General features: G+C 32.8%; 2 protein-coding genes across 3 annotated transcripts in view; both read left to right on the top strand.

The window, feature by feature from the left end:
* The window catches only part of LOC111045510 (neurobeachin-like protein 1), a 400901-nt gene that overhangs the window by 336908 nt on the left and 51788 nt on the right, over positions 1–12205 (top strand). For both annotated transcript variants that reach the window (XM_039432470.1, XM_039432471.1), the window contains exon 2: positions 11420–11544. In XM_039432470.1, the coding sequence (XP_039288404.1) occupies positions 11472–11544 (73 nt within the window). In that variant the 5' untranslated portion in view covers positions 11420–11471. The remainder of the gene's footprint in view (positions 1–11419; positions 11545–12205) is intronic.
* On the top strand, positions 2543–5321 carry LOC111045501 (larval cuticle protein A3A-like). The gene is made up of 2 exons (XM_022330937.2): positions 2543–2693; positions 4235–5321. The coding sequence occupies exons 1-2, from the start codon at positions 2679–2681 to the stop codon at positions 4553–4555; spliced, it is 336 nt and encodes a 111-aa protein (XP_022186629.1). The 5' UTR covers positions 2543–2678; the 3' UTR covers positions 4556–5321.

Here is a 12205-nt window from a genome sequence, read left to right on the forward strand (position 1 = left end):
ACAGCCGCGTCTACTCAACTACTATTCCAAAATAAAAATAATAGTCATTATCTGTGCCATATTCTGTATAGGAATATACCAACCAAAGTACCTGATACACGTGGAGAATACTGGCAATATCAGTACCTACCAAACGCCGTCTTACTAGGTGGCTTTCAGAAATTGGTAGAGATGCAGCGTCACAGCTAAATCTGTCTATGACCACTGAGCTGTCTTCGGGGTCTTTGATATTCATCTGGAGTATCAGAATTTCTAATATTAGGTCACTATGGTTCAAATTTATAGATATATCAGCTTCTCAGTGCATATCTCGTCTTCACTGAACATGAAGTAAAGAACTGAACTATTATAAATTCAACACTAATTAATTCTAAATTTTTTCTTAAGTTATTAACTTATTAAATTCTTAATTAATTCCTATTTTTTATCATAGCCCATTGTTCCTGTAAACTTCCTTAGTATCCCACTGTGAACTTTACTTATATGTTTTATTCTTTAATATTATATAAATTGATAACTTATTTCCCACACCCAGACTGTGTCTATGTGGGGAATATTCACAATATATAAATTGATGTTTTTTATTTTGTGAATGAAGATTCGTTTTATTTGAATTGCCAATTATAAGTACTGTATTGACAAATTTAATTAAAAATTCCCTTAATTATCATTCAAATTGAAATAGAAAAGTGAACTACATTCACTAATATCAGTTATAGTAGCTCACGTCTATAATATTCTGTTCAATGACTTCTAAAAAATGGATTTTTAAATCATTCATTAGGATTAGTTCATTACCTACTTATTCTAACGAGCTATCAGTCATGTGTACTGTATGGAAGAATATGAGATGTAATATTTATATAAAATACTGAAATACAAGAACTAGCTCAAATTAAAATTATTTGAGAATTAACTAGAGCATCTCTTCTACTTTCAAAATAAAATTGGTCTGGTTGCTGGTCACAATGATATGTTTTGATTACATAAGAGACGTTGAGTCCTGACTCTCCGTTTGGACGGGTGACCACTATTTACGCTGGCTCCTCTGAATATATTAGAAATTAGCATCAAAATCCACTCCACAGTGATTTGGAATCCACCTTAATTCGTAGATCCTGCTATCTTTCATCATCATCATCATCATCTTAACTATCCATCCATCTATTAAGGCTGGGCAAAGGCTAAAAATAAACTTTTCACTGGTGATATTTTTCAAAGTTTTTCGATTTGTATATATCATCAAGCTATTCAAAATTAAAAGTTTTCTCAGGAAAACATTTTTTTCCGATCATTACTTTTTGAGATAAGAGCGCCTAAAGTTTAAATTTTTGGGACTGAACATTTCAAATTCGGTAAGAGAACATTCATGAGATTTAGAGGATAGATTCTTCATGGTATTGTTGATCTAGTAAAAGAAAAATTTTCAAAAAATATAGATTTTTGAAAAAGTTATTCAATTTACCAAAAATAAACTAACTAAAAGTTATTTTTGGTCATTTTTATTAAATTGAATAATTTTCTCGAAAATTGATATTTTCAGAAAATTTTTGTTTCACTAGATCAACAATACCATGAAGATCTATCCTCTAAATCTCATGAATGCATCTCTTACCGAATTTGAAATGTTCTGTCGCAAAAATTTAAATTTTAGGCGCTCATATCTCAAAAATTAATAATCAGGAAAAAAATGTTTTCCTGGGAAAACTTTTTAATTTTGATAGCTTGATGATATACAAATCGGAAAACTTTGAAAAATATCACCAGTAGAAAGTTTATTTTTAGCATTTGCACAGCCTTAAACATTTCTCGAGCTTATATTGGCATCACACTCAGAAAAATTTTAATTGAAAAAATTGCCTGCATCAGTTCAAATTAGATGTTGGATGGTTTCTAGATTCCTAGATTACTGAACTCAGAAAAATGAAAGGTTTTATGTACTTTTACCTATATTATTATGACTCCCTCCATTGAGAACACCATAATTTCCTTCAAGGGTATGAACTGAACCAATTCCATGTTCAGATTATTATCAGTACGGTATATATCATAATAATCATTTAATTATTGGATGAGGTCTCCTTCAATAACTTTTTATATACCTATTTGTTTCGTATACTTTGCTTCTTGTCTATTGTGATCTATTCTTTGAAAAACATTGGTTAAGTATTACAGGATACGGTAGGTTGAGGTTTTATATTAATTTTCTTTAGATTAATTTTCTTCAAGTCCAATAGGCCTATCACTATTATTCAACTACATCGAAAACTTTGTTGAGGAGGTCTGAGCGTGAATATTTATTTCGTCAGCAATAATATTTATCCTTCTCAACTATTGTTCAGGGTATTTTTACTTTCAACCCTACTTTCCTGCGTCCTTGATTCATTTCCTGTCCGAGAATGAATTGTTATACTTGTGATAGGCTACGTTTTATGTATAGCTGCTGTAATACGAGGAAGCACCTGAATATGTATGTCCAAATCTATGTCCGAATTGAGCACGTCAACATTATTCAAGCATCATTGTCTTTTTGTCTGCACGTGATCTGCTTACCAAACTAATCTGACCACCATCTTCACCGCTGGGTCCCCGCCATTTTTCTTTTATATATAAATCAATCACCGGGCGAATACACTCCATATTGTAAACCTGTTCAGCAAAAGGACTTGCTTATCATCATGTCTATCGTTAAGGTAAGTGTGATTTATAAAAGTGCTCAGTTACATTTGAATAAGTTCAAGCCTTTTGTAAAAATCAAGTTTTATTTGCTGAACAAGAACTGTTGTCATTATTTTCAAATTATTATCTTCATAATCTATGCCTATGTCAAGTACAACAAAATATATTATAAATGAGTTCGTACCAAGTATGAATTTTGAATAATGTGAGACTTATTCGAAGACACAATGCTTCATTGTCTGTTGAATTGCAGTTGGTTAAGATAACTCATAAGTTGGTTTATTTCATTTTTTAATCTATTCCAACAACCCTGTAATAGATACTTTTACAAATAAATCAATCATTTGAATAGGTTAAAAGATACAAGAACATTGAATCAACAATAATTATGGTATTCTTCGCAACAATCCATTAAAAACTTACCTTAGCTGTATTGATGTAATGTTTATTACTTCGCAACAATCCATTAAAAACTTACCTTAGCTGTATTGATGTAATGTTTATTGTACATAAAAAGCAATCACTCAATATCTCTATTCAAATAGGTACTCCAATTCTTGTTCTAAAGAATTATTTGAAAAAGCAATCACGATTGAGACAACATATCATAATAATTGGATTTTTTTCTGATTTGCTGGTAATTCACTATGTTGGAATTGAATCCCCGTCGATTTTCTATTTTCAATTTTGCTACGATATTAGTTATTTATTCCCAAATAATGCTTGGATCTCAGCTAGCACACAAGTTTATCTTTCTTTAGATATACTTGTAGACCAAGTGTTGAAATTAATTTTTCAAATAATCTATACATTTTTCTTTAATTGCTCTATTGTTATGATAATAATTAGTTGTAGCTAATCTGTTTAGTTATAGTCCGTAACGAACTTTTACAACAATAGGCCTAGGTACTCCTTTTTCTATTTACATGGTCCCCTATGTGTAGAAAGCGTCCAGATTTGACAATTCAAAGTACTATACTTTTAAAACATACATGCATTATTAATATTTTACTTTTGTACTGAACCAGCTGTAAGAAGCTTAACATTTCTCATATTGTTCCAATACAACCTTTATTTTGATTGTTCGATATCAATTCGAGCATTGCATTGTTGTGAAAGCAAAAGTTCGGCTACCCCCCCTCAATAATTATTTTAGTCCCAGGTTATTTTATATTAAGCATACCCTAACTAAAGTTCATAAATTTAAACTTGTTAGTAGATATCAAATATTTTAAATGTTTATTGTCACCCAAACAAAAGAAAATTCACAATTAAAATTCACATCTATAGTATATTTTATATTGTACTTTTAACATTAGGTGCATTTTATTTATTTGTTTTTATTTATTTCAATTGAAATAACATTTATTTATTATTATTAATTATTAATATTGACATTTTGATTAGATAAAAATGTAAAAGTTTTCGAGGGTAAGCGGTGGAGTGGTTATTACTTTTCAAACTCCACCATGTTATCATATAAAAAAGTCAATCTATTCTATTAAATCGTAGTAGGCTATTTGTGAATGAATGGCATGTTGTGCTCTGATTGCAGGTACTGTCAATGTGCAGCCTAGTGGCAGTCACATACGCTGGAGTGGTTCCAGTGGCTCCGTTTGCAGCTCCAGTCGCTTTGGCTCCGTTGAAGGCCGAGTACGAGGATGTGCACCCGCAATACCAGTTCGCCTACCAGGTGCAGGACGCTCTGACGGGCGACTCCAAGTTGCAGCAGGAGAGCCGCGACGGCGACATTGTCCGCGGAAGCTACAGCCTCGTCGATCCTGACGGCTACCAGCGGACGGTCAACTATTACGCCGACCCTGTCAACGGATTCAATGCTGTCGTTCACAGACAACTGCCACTTACTGCGCCCTAATTGATTCTCATCAATTTCAAGGATGAACATCCAGCGGATTTATAAAAATGGTTATGAGTAGATATCATCAATAATATTGTTAAAATTATAATAATGGTTTTGAGTAGATATCATCAATAATTGTTATAATTATAATAATGGTTTTGAGTGGATATCATCAATAATATTATTATTATTGAATTATTCCAGAATGTGTGGCAAGTTTGTTTGCACTCTTGTTTTGTATCCATCTGGTTTTCAACAATCAGAAGTTGCTATGAGTTACAAATGGCGTATTAGCCTCCATTGTACTTGGAGTGTAATGAAAACGATAAATCAAAAGAGCTTTGAAACAGTACTCTGAGTAAATTGGTCAATATTGACGTTTTTCTTTCAATTCAATCTGAATAGTTTGTGTCTACAGTTCAACTGTTTTTTTTTCAAGTATCTCACTATTTAATCAGCATTATACATATAAATAACATCAGGAAGTTTCAGTGTAAGATATTGTAAATTTGTTGTAAAAAGTATACCTGAATAATATCATTTTCTAAATGTGTAATGATAATGATCTACTCCTATCGTCGCTTATTAAAAAAATTGAATTTTCTTTTGAGTTTTTTTTAACTTCATGTGAATTCTATGTGGCCTTCAACATTCACTGTTCGACTGTTTTCAAGTTATTGTGACTGATTGTACTACAATTTCATCAGCATCATTTCCAACTTCATGTGACTGATAAATGTAACATTATTTGTAAATAAATGATGTTATTGTTGAAAAATTGCATTAGAATTACTCATTCTTGTCACCAAGAAAATCTTGCGGGTACTCCATGATTCATAAACTTCTAATTGGGTTTCACCATATAGGCCTATCGTGAACCAGAGCTATTGAAGTGTTATTAATATAAAGCCGGCTCCAGACATGATTCATTCGGCAAGCAGCGGATGTTCGGCGTTCGACGAACTATTCGTGTTGATATTTGCCTATTAACGAGCACACATGCGTGGTTTGCCGAGCACTTGCTCGTTTTGGGAATAGAAAATACTCGTCAACTGAATGTCAGCTACTGTCAACATGAAACAAGCTGTTGTTTAGCTAAGGTGAACGTGATATTTTCGAGCTCAAAATTTAAGGGGTTTCATTCTTTATTTTGTGAATTCAAAGCTTGTTTCATGTTTTTACGAAAGTTTTACTATCAATCTATCCAAATTTAAAATTGTTTGTTTTATTCTAATAGTCTATATATTAATCTATATTCTAATCTGGACACCTGCACTCAGGATTTCCTTTGCAGGTTGTTATTAAACTTTATTGTCGATAATACTAGTGTATGTAAATTATGTATCTATTTTGAAGAGACAATAAAGCAATTTCATTTCATATTCTCAGATTGTGATTTGGTGTAGAAATTGAAATGGACATAACCTATGTGTAATATTTGGACAATTTGAAACTAAATTAGGAAATTGGAAAAGTTTCAGGCAATAGCCTGTTTTTACTTTTTCGATCATTGTATTGTTTGTGCTAACTAAATATATAAATAAAATGACATAGATCTCGATATTGAAGATGCTCTTCTTGCTTATCCTGCTTTTATAAATAAACCCTATGTACCCGGGTCAATAACTGTATAGGACACTGGAAGCCCTAGAATTTGAACTTCAATTGATTAAAAAAAAATATTTGTAGAAATTTTTTAAACATTTTAATAATTCAGTAACCTGAACGGGACTGGTTATTATCTAGTTTTCATCAAGATTTGAGTTATTCATTAACTAGCAGGTAACCCGTGCTCAGCAAGGGTCTATTTTAAAAGTTGACTAATTAAAAACTTGAGCGAGTAGAATCTTGAAGAGCTTGGAGTAGGCCTGAAATCATCCTCGGGTAATTATATGCAAAATTTCAAGTTAATTTCAGTTCACTAGTTTAGGCGTGATGATGAGTGAAACATAATTTTCCTATCCCGTACGTGTATAAGCCAGTTTTTTCTTTATTATAATATAGATTATTTCTTCAACTAACATACGTGGGCATACAAGGAAAGTCCATAAAAGTACATTTTTCAGGAAATCAATTTCCAATTTCTAACATCAATCATAATTTCCTTATAGTGATTTTTCACAAAATAATAGACCTATCATACTGCAAGAAATGAAATATTCTTCATTTGTTTGGAAATCTTCCCTTCCTCAAAATTTGCCGCCCCAAAAATCTGCCGCCCTGGGCGGCCGCCCGGTCCGCCCACCCCTGGGGCCGGGCCTGTTTCTACTATATTTTTACTTTATTCTATATTCATATTCTGAGATATAGGCTCATTTTTAAAAAATCATATAGCAAGATGGATCGAAATTGGCAGCACTGAACTGCCTGTTAAGAGCTTACCTGTTTCACTGTGTAGTTAAATAGAATTTATTTGATGTTTTAATTAGATTTTGCTCCAATAGTAGTGACTATTAGTAAATATATGTAGCTAGTGAGTGTTTCTTACATGTGCATTCGATTCGGAATGCCGGTATGTATTTATTGTACTGCTTCGTCCCCTGATAACCTCAACTATTCCAACTACTGTATTACATTGCTGTTACACCTACAATTACAAGTAACTGCTCGTCTCGAATGAACGCGGGAAACACGGCAATTAACTTGTACTGAGTGATAGAATTGTTACTGCTAGAGTTGTTGACGTGAAAGTGTGCTTACCGTCTCAGAATCAAACATCAGAAAAAAACATCAGAATCAATCGTATCAATAGAGTCATCAGAAATATACCTAAGTTCTATCAAGGGGGATCTGTGAAGATTGTTAGTGTTTGGGCATATGAAAGATCACTACATACAGGTCATGGCTTGCACCTTAACAAAAGAGGAAAACGTAGATTAGCATGGGATATTTATAAAAAGGTAGTTGAGAAGTCATTTGGAAAAGTATTCAGGAAGCATGAAAGAGAACTGAGACCCGAAATACTAGTGGATGCAACCCATCAAAGGAGATATCAGTTAGGACAATGGAGAGATCTTTTTTAGGAAGCCCTCATCGTATAGAAGCTCATGCCTTGAGTATATCAGCGTAGAAGATGAACAACATCCATCATTTGATCGCCATCACAACTCTGGGCTGGTGGACTCTAACCCAAATGTAGCAGGAGTGAAGCCCCCAGCCGCTGGTGTGAAGGTTGAACCTGCTAGGGATTGTACACCATCATTATTACCTAGTATTATTAGTCGTAGGGACACTGTAAATAAATTAAAAATAATACATCAAAACATAGATGGTTTATTCCACAAGATAAATCAGTTGGATTTTTTGATCGATGATGAAAAGCCTGATATTCTTATAATTACAGAGCATGGATTGAAAGATTATGAAATTAGTTGTATAAAGCTCAGTAGAATGTCTTTCTTTCGTAGTTATTGTAGAAGGTATGAGAAAGGGAGGTGTTGCTATTTTTGTGAATGACAATTTGCTCAATTGCCTTGGGGACAAATTATCAGTTTTAGATTCAAGTGATAACTGTTTAATGGGAACCATTGAAATGTGTGGTATGAAGTTGTGTCTTGGAAGGGAAGTATTTTTTGTATGTGGTATGTATCGCCCTCCTAATGGAGATATTGACTTGTTTTTTGATAAATTCTCATGCTGTATTGAAACAATTATGGAGAGATTAGGCAACAAAATTATATTAGCTGGTGATTACAATATAAATGTTATGTCAACTTCACCTGAGCATAGAAATTTATCTCTTATGCTGGATCAATATGACTTGCGTTATACCATAACTGAGCCAACAAGAATAAGGCCCAACTCGTGTACTGCGATAGATAATATAATAACAAATATTGAAGATGAACTTTGTGAGTCATCCGTATTACACACATTACTGTCAGACCACTCTGCAATAGTTTTCTTGATTAATTCATCTCCAAATTACAATAAATGTCATAATAAAGAGTATTCTGGTATCAACTATAATTGCTTTGAATTTAGTTAATTTAAAAGCTGCTCTTAATAGAGAAGAATGGTCCTCTGTGTATGAAAAGAGGGATGTTAATGAACAGTTCAAGTCATTTCATAATACCCTCCTTTATCATCTTGGTGTTCAGTGTCCGGTGATAAAGAAGAAGAAAAAAGTAGGAAATGATAATAAAAATAGAAATATCAGAAACAGGGTAAATTTGCTTACTCCTGAGGTTGAACAGATAAAAGCACTTCTAGACATAACTAAGAATAGGATTGATCAGGGAGCTGCTATTGATGATAATCTTCTAAAAAGAGTTAAGCAGATATATCACAGTAAGATCATAGAGGCCAAGAGACAGTACTATGGTAATATAATCAAAGATTCTTCAAACAAATCTAAAACAAGCTGGAATATAACTAATCATTTTAGAGGCCAAAATAAGGTGGCTGAGCATGATATTATTCTTGAAGAAAATGGCATAAAAATTAAAGAATTTAAAGCTGTAGCTGAGACTTTAAATAGGTATTTTATTTCCATGGCTCCTGAGATGCAAACCAGTCAATCTTCTGTTGAATTTGCACAACACAACAATATACCACATAATTTTGTTCTCTTTCCTACAAATAGAAAAAAATTTAAAAGTTATTAAGGGTTTGAAAATGAAGAATAGTGTAGGTTATGATAATATTCCAATGAAGGTGATAAAAAGCTGTAGTGATGAATTAGTTGAGCCACTTGTTTTCATTTTGAACTTTATTTTTCAGTCTGGAGTTTTCCTGGACGCCCTCAAGATAGCCAAAGTCATAGCCATTTTCAAAAAAGGACATAGAGCTAGTAAAACAAATTATATGCCCATATCTGTATTACCTGTTCTCTCAAAAATTTTTGAAAAAATTATTCATGATAGAATTTTAAACTATCTGGAAAATTTTAAACTTTTGAGTGAATGTCAAAATGGTTTTGTAAAGGGCAAATCAACAACTACAGCAGCAATAAAATTTATTGGAAATGTTATAGAAGAGATTGATAAAGGCAACTATGCAATGGGGGTACTACTTGATTTGTCCAAGGCTTTTGATAGCGTAAATGTCAATATTCTCTTGAAAAAGCTTTTTTCGCTGGGTGTGAGGGTTGTTGCTGGCAAATTGATTAGATCATATATGTCCAATAGGATGCAATACGTTAGTGTATGCAATGGAGGATATAGAGCGAGCTCTGATAGATTGAATATAAGCACTGGAGTCCCTCAAGGATCCATACTTGGACCTCTTCTGTTTGTTCTCTATATTAATGATTTGCAGCTCTCAATTCCCAGAATCTCGGATATCACACTTTATCCTGATGATACTTCCTTGTTATTTCATAGCAAAAATATTATTGACCTTGAGATCACATCAAACTTATTCACAAATCAAGTTGTGCAGTTTTTTAATGAATGCGCCCTCTCTGTGAATCCAAGTAAAAGCCTGGCAATTCAATTTGATTTAAAGAAGACACATCCTTTTGAACCAGCTATTTTTATAAATGACAGCATTGTAGAAAATGCTAATGTAGTTAGTTAATTTGTTAGGTTTAACTGTCGATGACAAATTGTCATGGAATGAGCATGTGGATAGGGTGGTGGGTAAAATTAGTAAGGGACTCTTTGTCTTAAGATATATTGTGAAGTATGTACCATTCAATGTAGCAAAATCTGTATACTTTTCTCTGATTTACACTCATCTTGTCTATTGCATTGAGCTTTGGGGAAGTACATCTATTGGAAACACTCAAAAAATTTTCATTTTACAGAAGCGTGCAGTACGGTATTTGGCTAAGCTTAATTACAATCACCCTTGTAGAGATGCCTTCATAAATTAAAAAATTCTAACTTTACCATGTATTTACATCTACAGAGTTGTTCTTTTTATTGCTAATAACTTAGACTCATTCAAAACTAATTCTGATATGCATGGCTATAATACACGAGGTAGTGGCAATCCATGTATTGTTCAGCATAGATTGAAGTTTTCCGACAAAGACCCTCGAACCTATGGTATGAGACTATTGCTTAATTAACCTAGATCTCTGTCCATGTCATCTGCAACTTTTAAAAAAGATCTGTATACTTTTCTTGCGGGGAAAGCGTATTATAGTGTGGAAGAGTTCCTCACTGATAGATAAATATTGTTTATTTCATAATGTCTGTAGTATTTAATACACGTGGTGTTGGATTGCTGGCTGTGACATGCTTATTCATATGACATTCTTTAGGCTATTTTGAATTATTCTGACGATATATGTTAAGTTTTTGTGATATCTTTTTATAGATTTTGTGTATTGTTTTACAATTTATTGTAAATATTGTCTTTTGACTTTTTTAAATTATTGTAAATATTGACTTGGCCTGTAGGTACTTTCTTGTATTGTTTATGGCTAAATAAAAAAAAAGAAATCGAGGATTCAATACTTCATCGATCAACATTCTAATTTTATATATAATTCAATTTAATTTGAATATAAATTATTAACCATGCATAATTGACTTATAAATTATTAGCTATGTACCGTGGAAGTTGTCGAGTGGATCAAATGCTGGCTTTATACTTCAGAGACCCAGGTTAAAATCCCGGCCCGGGCAAGATATTTTTCTCAGGCCACTCCCGTGTTTAGATGGACACGTTTGGATTGTCCCGGCTGTCTAATAACTGTCGTAAGGTTATGTCAGAGACCCTGAAATGGATCAGGTGTGACATGAAAACTCTGACACCAGAACTAAGTCAGCCAGGTCACTCGATATTATTATTATTCATTCATGTACCGTACCCTCAATCATCGAATACTGTAAATAATAACCATTATTATTATTATTATGAAATCGATTATTATGCATCTAATTATTAGAAAGATCACTCAATCTGTGTTTTTGAATGTTGTTGCAGAAACCAAGAAGAAAAGCATTGGAAGCTGTCCTGCCATGAGACATATTCTCGCATGAGATTGAAACTGAAGCCATTCCCGCACTTCAATCCCCACACTGACGCAAGCAATCTCAGAGATAATACAGGTAGGCCTGTCGCAATATTCTTATTAACTGTAAATTGCTCCAAACTCAGCAATCTTATAATAAGCAGTTGGTTTGGTCTGCCAAGGAAGAGCAGGTGTTCAAAAGTTTGAGGGTGGTTTTTAATATAATACTGTAGAAATCAACTTCAAATGTAGCTATATCTAACCTTGAGATCTAACCTTGATTGCTCTATGAAAAATTACTTCAAATATTACACTATCAACTGACTAGAAAATGAATAATCGAATAAAAGTGGAAAAGGTAATGACATATTATTAGGCTTTCATATCTATAAGTATTGTGCAATTTGGAGAAAAGAACCTATAGTCATTTTTTCACAATTTTATTTAGAAAATTCCTCATAGTTTGTGACATGAGTGTTGGAATTTGCTGAAGTGAATGAGGCTCTTAAGCACATTGCAGATTGACTTTGTAACAGTTGTAGATGAGATAATGTTGGTTCATTATAAAAACAGTTTCTAGTTGAGATTCCCCCATGCAGATTCCTGCAAATTGTGTTGAATTAAACAATGTATTTTAAACCAGAAAATATGAAATATCATTAGAGAAAAATGTTATTATTATTCAGAATAAGGTAATTATTGGTTTAAATATAGCTGTCGTGTAATTTTCAATCACCGATTTGTTGAAAATTATTATG

Source organism: Nilaparvata lugens, chromosome 7 (genome assembly GCF_014356525.2).
Source record: "Nilaparvata lugens isolate BPH chromosome 7, ASM1435652v1, whole genome shotgun sequence".
Taxonomy (NCBI): Eukaryota; Metazoa; Arthropoda; class Insecta; order Hemiptera; family Delphacidae; genus Nilaparvata; species Nilaparvata lugens.